At 41.6% G+C, this 13,038-nt stretch overlaps 3 protein-coding genes across 4 annotated transcripts; 1 reads left to right on the top strand and 2 right to left on the bottom strand.

The window, feature by feature from the left end:
- Positions 1-659: 659 nt before the first annotated feature.
- mif (macrophage migration inhibitory factor) lies at positions 660-1,728 on the bottom strand. The gene is made up of 3 exons (XM_028008564.1): positions 1,526-1,728; positions 1,022-1,194; positions 660-935 (listed from the first exon to the last, which is right to left on the bottom strand). Exons 1-3 carry the CDS (start codon positions 1,631-1,633, stop codon positions 869-871), a joined length of 348 nt encoding a protein of 115 aa, XP_027864365.1. The 5' UTR covers positions 1,634-1,728; the 3' UTR covers positions 660-868.
- Positions 1,729-2,508: 780 nt separating this feature from the next.
- Positions 2,509-8,146, top strand: LOC114138970 (zinc finger and SCAN domain-containing protein 21-like). Of its 2 annotated transcripts, none has more exons than XM_028008548.1 (5): positions 2,509-2,709; positions 3,125-3,439; positions 4,363-4,646; positions 6,228-6,339; positions 6,453-8,146. In XM_028008548.1, exons 2-5 carry the CDS (start codon positions 3,139-3,141, stop codon positions 7,472-7,474), a joined length of 1,719 nt encoding a protein of 572 aa, XP_027864349.1. In that variant the 5' UTR covers positions 2,509-2,709; positions 3,125-3,138; the 3' UTR covers positions 7,475-8,146. The 2 variants fall into 2 exon arrangements, with proteins under 2 accessions (XP_027864349.1, XP_027864348.1); XM_028008547.1 differs by having other exon boundaries at positions 3,117-3,439.
- Positions 8,147-9,713: 1,567 nt separating this feature from the next.
- LOC114138981 (endonuclease domain-containing 1 protein-like) lies at positions 9,714-11,067 on the bottom strand (the record flags this gene model as incomplete). Its single annotated transcript, XM_028008563.1, has 2 exons — positions 9,714-10,430; positions 10,696-11,067. Coding segments are annotated over 2 exons (963 nt in total), but the record flags the coding sequence as incomplete, so codon positions are not given.
- Positions 11,068-13,038: the final 1,971 nt, after the last annotated feature.

The raw sequence follows: 13,038 nt of genomic DNA, 5'->3' as shown, positions 1-13,038 counted from the left end.
ATATGTATATTCACGCGACTGCTTTCTTTTAATTTTGTTAGTTGGAAACTTTAAAATGCAGCGTTTTTAAACTAGCATTTCTCCCTTATTGTTTTTTTTTTATTTTTGATACGCTCACTCTTTTTGCTGGACAAAATTAAAAATGCCAATTTTTCAATTAACACAGAATATTCACATCTAATCAAAATAAACTTCCTAATGTTTCATAGAAAACAGTTACAATTTTATTCAATATTAAGGAAAAATTATACTGAAATTGTATTCCAATCCTTGTCTCTCCAAAGTTTTAAATATAGAAAATGTTTTTAGAGTAAATATGATTACAATAGTGGTTTGTATTTATAATCAACCCAAGTGTATACATGTTAATATATACTTAGCTGTATTTACAATTAGCTTAAATTATTACATTTATTGTGTGTGGTTTAGTCGTTTTTTTACTGTAAAATTTAATAGGTTTACATATGTTTTTTTGTCTCTGAATTTTTAATCCATCTGTGATATATGGCCCTATTTTTTTCAATCTCAGCAGCGGTACTTTTTGTTGGTGTCCTACTTTTATTGTGATTCTACGGTGTCTGTGTTGTGCCAAAAAAGATGAATCTAGCTTAACCACATTAACTTTTTGCAAGTAATAAAACAACCAAAGAAAACATGGCTTCATCCAGAATTTTTTTTTAATTTATTTTTGGATGGAAAAGGAATAGTGCAAAGGGTCAAGTTAAGTGCTTTTTGGACAAGCTCCACAGTATTCTGACTGTTCTAACCTGAACCTCTGACCGCCTTTGTTATCCACTGCATCGCTTTTGACTATAGGAAGTAGGAAAAAGCTGGAATGATCTTCTGCTTTAGAAAGTTGACCTCCATGTCAGCCAAAGGTGGTATTGTTCCAGGCCACATTGGCTGCATCCATGTCCACAAAGTTAATGTAAATCCTGAGACAGACACAGGGAGAAACTAGTTAACGAGAGTTGACCTTAGCGTTACACGTCATATGAAGCAGCCCTTGTGTATTTATTACCTGTCAGGAGAGATGCTCAGGTGTTTGTTGAGCAGTCCGCACAGCAGTTTTGAATACTGCTTGTTGTGAGCGCCGCTGATCTTGCCGATGCTGTGGAGGGAGCAGAGGGCGCAGGGGTCTCCCTTTCCTCCAAACATCATCATTTGGTCAGGGTTGATGTGCACGGCAATGTACTGGTATGCAAGACAAATGCAGTCAGATACCAAAAAAGTAAACTTGTTAAAGGTTTAGGATATGTATTGTGGTCCCGTTGACGTCTTTGTACTTTTATTTTATTAAAGTTGCCACAAATAAATCGTCCTCTTAGGTTTATCATTGATCAATGCTCAGTCCAGGCCATGTTTGCATAGTTTCACAAGGATCTGCTCACATAGTAGATTAAACGCAACTGTGTTTCAGTACATTTGAAACATGAAATGATCATAACGGCACAAATAAAACTGATCCATATGAACAACACGAGGTCCACATTGATTCTCCAGAACCGAGTGATCCCAGGCCTACCTGCACAGGTTTGCCCATCGCCTTGGCCAATTCCTCCGTGGCCTCGGACAGCAGAGCCGCAGGGACGTCGCTTTTAGCCACGTTGGTGTTCACCATGAACATCGGCATGATTACTGCTGTGTATTTTCTCCACTGTTGGAGCTGCTGCAGAGGATTCGCTCTCCTCCTGCTCACAGACGGAAGAAGACAAGATCATTTCCTCTTTCTCTTTTGTAGTTTCGGTCGGCAACAATGTCAGAAATTGCTCACAGCGCCCCCTATGACCCTGGAAGACTTATCACTCCAAGAGGGTGTGACGTGAACGTATTTCGGTTCATTCTGGCGTTTGTTTTGCATAATTTATTAATGTTGTAAAAAATATTCATATGATGGAGCGGACAAAAAGGAATATTTTAATCAGATCCTTGAAAATAGACGACAAAATAAACCAACCAATTAATTTCATACTCCCTCAATAATCTCCAAATATAATTGAACAAATTCTTTTTAATCCTGAACGTTTTCTAGCTTTATTACATTTCACTTGGCTGTTTAACATTTTGATGACAGAGCTGTATGCTAACAAAGTCACAGCAAAAGGATGTTCATATTCCTTGGTTTTTGCAGACTTTCATACAAAAACAAGTTAATCTGTTTGTCACTGCAAGCATTTACATTTATTTTCACATTTACCTACCTTTAAAATTATACAATTTTAACGTAATTTTAATTGCTTAATATTTTAATTTTCGTTCTTTCCTTAATGTGTCAGCCTTTAAAATCAAGAATAAGACAATTATTTTTGTGTGGCTCCAACGTGTTCGTTATCTATTTTAGGCAAGATGCCAGGTTTAGTTCAATAAATATTCTATTTAACCATCTGGGTGTGTTGTCAAGTTAAAAAAAAAAGTTAAATTAAAAGCATTTCAGCACAAAATTGAGGATGAGCATTTTTTAAGTTGCGCCTGAACGTCGTGGTAGGGTAATTACGGTAGTGGGCAGGCATCATAAATAGTGCTGAGGGAGCCCAGGAGGAAAACAGTGTCAGCAGCAGCAGGAGACAAACGGAGAGGGCTGAAGTTGGGATTGCGCTTCCTTTTGTCACCGCTTCCCATGACTTACTTACCCAGTGCAACCTGTAAAGTCACACTGTGTGTTTTAATTTTACGTCTGCTAAGTTAAAACTTGGGCATCGTCTGCAGAAGGTGCGTATGAAGAGCTAAATTAGCCTTGATGCTAGCACTGGAAACCCTCCTGCGATCCACTTAAACACTCTGACATGTTGGAGAGTTTACTAACAAGCGAAATTGACGAAGATCTTTCGTTTGGTGTCAATTAAACTGATATATCACCGTGGTTGCGTTTAAAAGGGCTGAATGGAGGGGCTATAGTGTAATTAAATTGTTACAGGTGGGGTAAGTATACATATATACTGAGTCCTTTGAGATTGAACAGTTGGTTAGATTATAGGAGCAGCTAGCTAACTTAAAGTAACGGCTACCGAGGTGATTTCCTACGTCTTTAATCGAATAGGCGTGATCAACTTCCAGGATCCAGTTTGTAAATCTTTGTTAACGCAGTCATCAGTTAATTAATGCTGAGTGTTGATCAGGTCCACAGCTCTCCGAGTCAAGATGATGGAGGAGTCGGTGAGCGCCTTTGAGACGCATCTGACGGCCGTCATGGACACCCTGATCCGCGCCTCGGTGTGCGAGATCAGCAAGCTCTTCCAGGAGACCGTGAACGACTACCTGGTGGAGCTGTCCCTCAACAGGAAGGAGAACGAGGCTCTCAAGCTGCGGCTCAAGCTCACCGAGAGCAAGCTGAGGACGGAGCGCAAGTACGGGATGGGCTGGGCGGCCAGCCGCCGCAACGCCGGCCTGAACGCAGGCGAGGAGGTAGGAGGGCGGCAGAAGCGGAAAGTTGACGTTGCCCGTAAGTATTTTGATGTAGAGTGGTTGAAGACTTTACCACAGCCTTTCAGTGACTCGCATGTCTGTCATTTCCATCAAAGATGTATCTGCGTTTGTGTGTCTAAAGTGAAAAAAGCTTTAATCTTGCTGTGCAGACACTGACACTCTTGTTTTGTTGGAAACCATCTGGCAAGAGCTGATCTCTCTCCCTTCCTCCTCCGCCTCCTCTTCATGATCTTTCCCTCCATCCTTCGCCTCCCCCTCTCCTCTCCTCTCGTTGCACTGCTTTCTGGCCCTCCCACTCCTCTTTCCTTCTGCTCCCTCCCTTCCTGCCTTGCTCCTCTCCTTCTGTCTCCCCCTCCCCTTCCTGCTCCTCCTTCTGCTCTCCTCCCCCCATTTCCTCCTCCTGCTCTGTTTCTTTCCTTGATCACGTTGCACACACACGCACACACACACATATATATACTCCCCCGCCTCCTTTCCTCTCCTGCTTCTCTCTCTATCGCCCTCCATAATTACACACTCAACTTCTCTTCTCTTTTTTTCCACTTTTCATCTTCTCCTTCAACATGTCACCCCGTTTCTCCTCCTTCTCAACAACTCTGCTTCGTCCTCTTCTCTGTCATTTCTGTCACATGTTTTTTTTTCCTGCTCCTTCCCACTCTCCTGTGTGTCCTTCTATGCCCCCTCTCCTCATTTGTTCATCATGCTTACTCCTCCCCCTGGTTGATTTCTTCTCTCCTTCACCCCAACCTCTATTTGACTCCTTTCGCCATCTTCCTCCTCCACGTCTCCCGTCTCTTTCCCCCCGTCTCTCCTTCATCCTTCACTCTTTGCCTCCCAATCATTTCCTCCCACTCGTCTCTCTCCCCCTCATATTTCATCTTCTGTCTCCCTGTGCCCTCTGTCTCCACACCTTCCTCTGCTGCCCTCCCCTCACTGCAGGAGGCAAGCTGAAAAAGGTCCCAGCAGCGGTCCACAGCAAAGGATGGCCTGGAGGTGTGTGGGAGGAAGGAGGAGGAGGAGGTGGTGACGGGGGAGGAGGAGCTGGAGGGGCTTTAGGCTTACTAACGGGAGCAGGAGGAAGAGGGGGAAAGGAGGCCAGGGAGGCGTACCTCGTCCAGTTCCCCCGGGATGAGGAAGACGAGGGAGAGATGGAGGATGACGAGGACGGGGAGGGCAGCCTCAGCGGCGAGGAGGGGGAGGAGAACGCCAACATCAAAGAGGAGGTGAGGGAGATGGGCTTTCTCGGCGGAGGAGTAGGAGGAGAAAGTGGCACAGCGTCACCGTGTTGCTCGGCAGCTTCATGTAGACCGAGTAGGAATGTAGACGGCGAGATAATGAGGAGAGGTGATGAGAGGTTCGCTTGCATTTCTCCACCAACAAATCACAGCAGAGATGTTGGCGATAAAGAGAACGCTGCTGGTTTGATTTTTTTTTAAGCTGCTAGACTTCCCTCTTGAGTGGAAATCTTCAACTCTCAAGTACAGCAAAGCTTTTATAATAATTCTGGCTGCAGTATGAAGCTTTTTCCTATGCAAACACATAACCAAGTGGTACGTTTTCATCTCAGCTTAGTCTTACAGTGTTGAGCAAAAAAATACACCAAAGAGATAAAAATCGGTCTTATAATCGCGAACTAGCAGCTGATGTATGAAGAAGTTAACATGGAACAAAGATGACATAATTACAAACATTTTAAGTAATGTATTTCCATTGCCTTATGTCACGTCACGACTACAAGCTTTTACATGATCCAGGAATTAAACTACTCTGTTGCACCTAAATAAAATCCAGTGGAACTGATTGCCTTTAGAGTTCATCCGCATGAAATAATTGTCATTGCCATGCTAAGATCTGAAAATTAATATAAAGAGATGCTCTCATCCAGTCTGACTGAGCATGAGACAATTTACAAGAAAAATGAACAAAGAGTGCAAAACTGGGAGATATAAACACCAAGACTGTGCTGTAGTGTAATTACAGCAACAGGTGGATCTATAAAACACTGACACAAGGTGGTTGAATAAAAATCCATGCCACACTTTTCAGACTTAAAATATATATATATATTTTATCCTCCTCTTTTCAGAAAGCCTGTATATGTAAAAGTGATGCTTCTCCTCCTCTTAAATTTAGAAGCCATTTTATACTTGAATAATGAATTTATCACTGTGGAGGAACTGTGTACTTCCACTTACGGCCATTTAAAAGCGAACTGCATCACTATACCAATGCCAGACGTAAATGCTTATTGTGACGCTTAGACTATTTCTTCTCTTCGCAGGGATTCACTTTTCTTGTTTTCTTTTTTAAATTATATGAAGCGTTGTTGTTGCTCCCCAGAAACCATCCACTTTTCATTTTTGGCATTTATTTCACTCATTCATTTCACAGACTGTATGACATGAGTTTAGGGTTTGCTGTTATTTAGGTGAATTAATTCGTTCTGTCTCTTTCAAACCTCTGACGATAAATTATGCGCTGAAGCAAATTTAACTAAACGGCAGCCATAGCTTGGCTTTCATTTGACCATTAAGAACAAGAATCGTATCATATATTGTCTGTTAGTAGCAAACCCATTTGTCTGTCTTGATTAATTGTCTAATATTGAAAATGTTTAAAAGACTGAACTGAAGTAAAAAAAAATATTTAAAAAAAGACAGAAATGAGATCTTCCATTTTGGTTTAGTTCCAAACAGCAGCATCATATTTGATATTTGAACATTGTGAATGTTAAATGTGAACAATTTGGTCTGATTTAGAAACTCTTTCTCCATGACTCAGCTGTTTGCTCTCTGACTGTGCAGTTTTCGCAAACAGAGGGCTATCAGCCTGCTTCTCTGAGGCTCATAAAGGAGGCGTTGAAGATGAATCCGCCCAACCAGAACCTCCTCACTGGCTCCAAACCGCAGAGTGAAGGTAATGAGCCCGGGACGCTCAGACTGAGGCAGGGCAAGTTAGAAAATCTCAAAATAAAAGTGAAAGTCATTCCTCACACAAACGCTCTCCCTCCCTCTATGTCTATCCTGCAGACCTTTCAGATTGCCCCTCCGCTCTTCATCAGAAAGTAGAGGAAGAGGAGAACTGGGCACTGAAACGTTCCGAACCAGCAGACGGGGGCATGACGATGGACGAGCTTCGAGGCCTGGAGTCTGCACTGAGAGCTGAGAGAGGCCGCGAGCAGGCGTCCAGGACGGCGTCGCAGCATGATGCAGAGGTGGTGCAAGGGAGCGAGAGGAGCGTGGCGCCGAAGTACATCGGACTGGACGGGCTGGAGCAGGAGGGCGAGCTGGATCCTCCGCCTTCTGCTCTGCAGAGGGAAGAAGCCGGTGTGAAGGATGCTGCAAGGGCTGGAGGCGTTGATGGAGCGGAGCTGAAGCTAGGCTGGTCGAAGAAGCTGAGAGAAGTCGACTGTGCTGCTATAACGCCTGCAGAGGGCGCTGTGGAGCAGGCAGAGCCAGAGCAGCTGCCCCATCCGTCTGCTCCTGGAAGCGTGGAGGAGAGTGGAGAGGAGGAGGGCGGAGGAGATCTGCTGCACTTCTGTCCACAGTGTGGAGGAGGCTTCACTTCAGAGGCGGAACTAGATGAGCACCCCTGTCCACTAGGTGGCGCCCACTTGCAGGGCAGCGGGGAAGAGGTGGGCCTCTTCCCCTGTGCCCACTGTGGCAACACCTTCAGCCACGCCTGGGCCCTCAAGAACCATGAGTGCGCCTGCGCCGCCGAGCGGCCGCACTGCTGCGAGATCTGCGGGAAACGCTTCACACACTCGCGCTCCCTGGAACGCCACCACCTGGTGCACACGGGCGAGAGACCGCACCGCTGCCCGCAGTGTGGGCGCTGCTTCAGTCGCCTTGGCAACCTGGAGCGGCACCAACGGATCCACACGGGGGAACGTCCGTACGGCTGCGAGGCCTGCGGGAAACGCTTCAGCCGCGTGGAGTATTTAAAGAGACACCAGCTGATACACAGCAGTGAGAAGACACCGCTGCAGTGCTCCAACTGTGGGAGGAGCTTCATTGATATCGAGCAGCTGAAGAACCATCAGTGCTTCTAGAAACGCCTCATGAAGAACAGAGAAACTCTGGAGAAAGTTGAAGTTTACGACGGAGTATCGGGGTCATTTTAAGGGGGGAAAAAAATGTATTATGAGAATAAAGTCGAATCAAGTAATGTGAGGATAAAGTCATTATATTATGAGATATTTTGAGAATTACGCCGTAACAATATTAGAATAAAGTTGGAATGTTATGATTTTATTCTCGTATTAATTCCACTTGTACGACTTTATTCCCGTAATATTATTTATTTTCGTAATACTGTGACTTTATTCTCACAATATTATGACTTTATTTTTGTAATATTCACATTTTCTTAGTGTGCCCCTAGTACTCCATCGTAGAAGTTAACTGATGAATGTGACGATGATCATCTTTGAGGTTAAAAGTGCATATGTGGGTGATTTTTGCTGGCAAGAAATCAACACTAAAACTCGTTTTATTGCAGGAAAAATAAAGCCTCTGCCATCTTCTGTGGAAACGTGTAAAACCTGAACTTATTTATGAGCAAGACTACATTGTGAATTTTTATTATTTTTTAGCAATAATTCAGTTGTACTAAAGCCCCGTTCTCTTCCTGCCAATACAACTGACAGTTTTGTAAGCTTTGTATTTTGTATCTTTGTGTTTTGCTCTCTGTTACAAAATTAAACATTTCGATTCATCCTAAACCATCGCACACCTTCCTTTATTTTAAGGTTCGTAATGAGAGGATGAGAACCTGTAGAGGGCGCTGCATAACCGGTAGGGTGAAGCTGAACTAGGTGAGATGAACACGTTTGTCCATTAGGTGGCGCCACTTTGTCTTTTTCTACGGCTCTCTGCGGCAACATTGATAGTCGAGGGTGTGCAGGGTGTCCCGGATGATCAACCAAAATAAGTGGTTTTCCTCCTTTTATCTATTAAATTATTCTGGACTCTAATGTCACCACTTTATTTCCCCTTTATATTGTTTATGTGAATTGCGTGACATAAAAATTAAAGAACCCAATTTTTTTTTTTATTTAAAAAAGTAAAAAGATAACTAACCCAAAATGTCAACAAACCTGAAATGAGTGTAAGTATCTATGCTCAATTGCTGCACAACTAAAAAAAACACATTTTCCTGTATCACTTTTTTATTTTCATCTGTTTAGGTGAGAATTATCTAACATTCCAATAAACACTTCTGACATTGAAAAAAAATATTAGTGATCAAATATAGCCACTCTTCTTTTCAGTAGAGTGATAAGATCAGTTTCTTGGTCTTGTTATTATCAAAGTTGTTGCAACAACAACCGCAGCTTGCACTCTGTTCAGAGAGATGGTCTGTTTTCCTTCACGAGAAACACGAATAAACATTTTATGTTTTATTCTAAGTTCTAAGACATACATTAAAGAATTTCAGATGTGTCTACAGGTAAATACTTAGGTTGACATGACATAAAAAAATTGTTGAAAACTGTTATTGATGTTTTAAAAGAAAACATCCATCTACAGGCAAGAGGTCTGGTACACCCTAAACAAGACTGATAAGTGGGAAAAACTGGAGACCAGGATACAAATAAAAGAACAAACACAGCTTTATTGAAACATAAAACACCTCAGCTGAGGCGGAGAGATTGCATCCAGTTAGACTGTCAGACAAACTCTGAACTAGACATCGTGATCCCCTATCTTTGTACACCCCTTCACATATCAGAGGACGTTAACACATACCCAAGGGGCTTTGAAGATTAGCACATGTACAAAAGATGGAATGAAACAAACACAGTCAGAGAGAACCAGTTCACAGCGTGGATCTATAATTAAGAACAGCTACATCCTCGTTTCTGTTTACCTGCTCACAATATTCCAGTAAACGAGTACAGGAAAGATGGGGGCTGTTTTCCTGTCAAGGTGTGATAATTATTTATTCTTTGTCTGTTGTCGGGCCATCTCTCAGCTTCTTCTCTTTTTTCTTTGTAATCCTTGCATCAGTGTCAGATGATTTCTTCAGAGCATGGAGATAAAATCATGAAATCATAACCCACTAGTTTCGTATCCATAGCTTTATGTGTAGCTTTGCAAGTAGCTTTGCACAAAATGTATTTAAAAAAATCCATAGTGCTGACAGATGGTATAATAGGATTATAAGTGAACTGAACTGAAAATGGAAGCTAAGATGCATGAAGATTAATATTAATATATTATATTAATATTGTAATTATTTTATGCATGACTGATTTTTGTTTTCATCAGCTGAAATAAAGACTCCAGTTTATGCCAAGAAATGCTTTATTAAAAGTTTGTGGAAAGAGTACATTGAAAAATCATCATCATTTTTCATCAGTAAAATGCTCCACATATAACTTTTGTTCTGGGATAACTTGAGCTTTTTACATGTTACTTAGCTCCACAGTGCCCATGAAACAGAGTTATGTTCATGTTTAGTTTCTTTTTCAGGATCGTCTCCAGTTCCTCTAAGGGCATCTCCTTAACATCATAGCCTGAATTTTTGGGATCTTTCTTCACCACATCATTTCCACTGTTGGGATCGTTTCTTCCCACAGCAGCATAAGTGGGGAAGTATTTTCCCTGATCCTTTCCCACATTATTGTCATTGCAGCAGTAAGCAGACCATATGTACTCAGGAATGTACACCCTATCTTTGATTTTGTGCTTTCCTGACTGATAAGGGATGATCCCAGTAACTACATACAATTTATCTTTGCAGACATTTTTAAATCTGGCCAACATCTTCTGTTCAAACTTGTTCCAGTCACGGCCATTGGAGGTAGCTGTTTGAGGAACGATGTTTGTCAGGGTAAAAGTGGCCGTCCGATCGTCCTTTGTCGCTTGGTGGCTGCTGGGGTTGAGATGGCCTCTGGTATAGCCGGAGTGTTTGTAGTCATCATCCATGGCCTGGCTCTCCTTCACATTTTGGTCTGGGTTTTTGATGTACGTCATACTTTTGTCACCTTTGCTGTTTGCCAACTAAAATATACAGAAAGAAAGAAGAAAAGAAACCGAGAAAAAAGATGGAAAGATAAATAAAAAATAAAGACAGGTCATTTAAAAACGATAAGCAAAATTCATTTAGTCATTGCTTACACTGTTTATCACTGAAAGAGCAAAAACGACCAAATGTTAGTGGAATAAAAACATTAATAGCTACATGAGGCTTTTTCTAGTATAACAGATTATTTTTATTCCCAACTACTCCCTGGGAATGAAAAACAATTTGAACATCAGGTCTTACCTGAGGCTCAATCATCCAATTAGGATGAGGTCTCTTCCCATCTGGACTGTGGAGTTTATAGGCAGAGTACAGCGGTGTCCGATACTTTGAGTTATACAGGGTGGCAAAGCGGTAGGCATTATGGTACAACTGGCAGATATGCCGATACTCTGGTCCAGTGATACCTTTGGGTGGTTTGTTTCTGTAGAAGAACTGAAGGCAATTGTTAAAGTTTACAGCAACCTCGCCATAAACCAGGAAAGAAAAGCAGGTTAGGAGAAGAAACAGAGTTCCGTTTGACACCATCTTTCTTTCAGTCCTTTGGAGCAAGATAGCAGAGTTACACTTCGTGTGAAGGACAAGAAAAATATGTGAAAGAGTTGGAGATCTTGGTTAAATACTACCTGAAAATCATAGAGGAAGTGGCTTGTGGCTTGATAATGCTGTTATCAAGCTACTTAGCAGTTTCACTTTAAAAATAGCGGTTGCAACACTTTACATAATGTTTACGGGAATGGAAATCTATTAATGTGTTATTCAGTCACATTTCTTTCTAAATTGTATCAGGGCTTCTTCAACACGAGTAAAGCAGCAACACATGTTGAACTATACGAAAGAGTATGAGTAATTAGCAAACTGCAGAAGAAGTATTGATTGGACAAATCGTAGTCCACACACGCACGCCCCCCCCCCCCCCCCCCCACACACACACATACCCCCTGCCCCCCCCCCCCACACACACACACACACAATCTGCCTCATGGACAAAAAGGACAACAAAGGAGTTGTGGAGCTCCATCTTCTCCATCAGTTAAAGGTAAAACTCTTAAATGTGATCAATTCTCCAACAATCAGTTGTTACAGCAAAACATTTACTGATTGTTTACAATTACTGATGATTACTACATGTTGAGATTAAAGTTTTTCTTATGACTCAGTCAGTTGGTGGACTGGTTGATGTTTCTAGGTTGAAAACAGCTTATTCTGGCGGAGCTTAAACCTCCATTTTGTGGAGGTGGAGGCGACACAGCAGCATCCGCTCTGAGAGATGCACTGAGACTGATTATGAGATTTATACTCTGCCTTTTTTGGGTTTTTTGATGGTAACAGGTATAAAGTATAAGTTTATACAGCACGGAGGCTATTGGGTAATTTTTTGTTCAACACAGTAGCGTGGAAGCTTCCTTCTTTTGTAGCTCGTGTCTGCTTTCAGAGATCGTCTTAGATACCACAGTGGAGATACGGGCCACTCCAGATAGCAGAAAAATCATGACAAATACAAATTGCTCTCAAGCTGGAAATATTAAAATGAGATCTAACCATGTTCATATTTTTTTTTTTGCCTGTCAGCAAAACGAGAAGTTAGATAAGCTTAGACGGTGGCGCAATTGGTAGCACTGTTGCCTTGCAGCAAGAAGGTCTTGGGTTCAATTTTGCATGGAGTTTGCATGTTCTCCTTGTGCATCCGTGGGTTCTCTTCGGGTACTCCGGCTTCTTCCCACAGTCCAAAAACATGACTGTCAGGTTAACTGGTCTCTCTAAATTCTCCCTAGGTGTGTGTGTATGCGCATGTGTGTGTTTGCATGGTTGTTTTCTCCTGTCTGTCTCTGTGTTGCCCTGCGATGAACTGGCGACCTATGCAGGGTGTACCTCGCCTGTTGCCCATTTACAGCTGGAAATAGGTACCAGCTTCCCTCCAGACCTCAATGGATTAAGCATGTAAAAAAATGAATGGATGAATAAGACTTAAAACTCATTATATTCATTAGGTTTTGGGCCTTAGGTCTTAGATTACAATCTGAAGTTAGGATATGACTTCAAGCTTTTGAAGTAATTGTTCCACTTGTTTAATTGTGCAATTAAAAACTTTATATCACTACTGTGTTTTCCATCTGAAACCAGATTTGAAAAATTGCCCAATTAAATTTTTTTAATTTATTTGAAGATATTTACTTCTGATCTGAAGTAAATATCTATTACTTCAAAAATATCTATTATATTCTGAAGTAAATATCTATTACTTCAGATCAGAACCATAACGGTTTATATTTTTCTTCCGCTGCATGTCCAAACAACAGAGTTTTGTCATTTTAACTGTTAACTCATGTTTATGTTAAATGTGAACAAAGTGCCGATCTCTGCTTAGTTCTTCAGTCAATAACAGTAATTTTCAACATTTGGTCATTTTAAATGCAGTTAAATTAAGTTTATTTATATAGGAACAATTCACAACAAGATTTATCTTGAGGCAATTTTCATAAATAAAAGTAAGTTTAGTTCAATCATACTGACAGTTCACAGCCAAATGAATACATTCCAAATTGATCACATAGTGGAAAAATCCAGTCAACTTTAATTGGACCG

The sequence above is a fragment of the Xiphophorus couchianus genome, chromosome 23 (assembly GCF_001444195.1).
Source record: "Xiphophorus couchianus chromosome 23, X_couchianus-1.0, whole genome shotgun sequence".
NCBI lineage: Eukaryota > Metazoa > Chordata > Actinopteri > Cyprinodontiformes > Poeciliidae > Xiphophorus > Xiphophorus couchianus.
The sequence above is the reverse complement of the archived record's forward strand: the minus strand, read 5'-3'. Positions and strand labels throughout refer to the sequence as shown.

Bases quoted from the DNA above. Each gene is read 5' to 3' on its own strand.
- mif (XM_028008564.1), bottom strand. From the start codon at position 1,633: ATGCCGATGTTCATGGTGAACACCAACGTGGCTAAAAGCGACGTCCCT. The intron at 1,195-1,525 runs GTAGGCCTGGGA...CTTGCATACCAG, and splicing joins CGATGGGCAAACCTGTGCAG to TACATTGCCGTGCACATCAA. The intron at 936-1,021 runs GTAATAAATACA...TGTCTGTCTCAG, and splicing joins CTGAGCATCTCTCCTGACAG to GATTTACATTAACTTTGTGG.
- LOC114138970 (XM_028008548.1), top strand. From the start codon at position 3,139: ATGATGGAGGAGTCGGTGAGCGCCTTTGAGACGCATCTGACGGCCGTC. The intron at 4,647-6,227 runs GTGAGGGAGATG...CTGACTGTGCAG, and splicing joins ACGCCAACATCAAAGAGGAG to TTTTCGCAAACAGAGGGCTA. The intron at 6,340-6,452 runs GTAATGAGCCCG...TCTATCCTGCAG, and splicing joins CTCCAAACCGCAGAGTGAAG to ACCTTTCAGATTGCCCCTCC.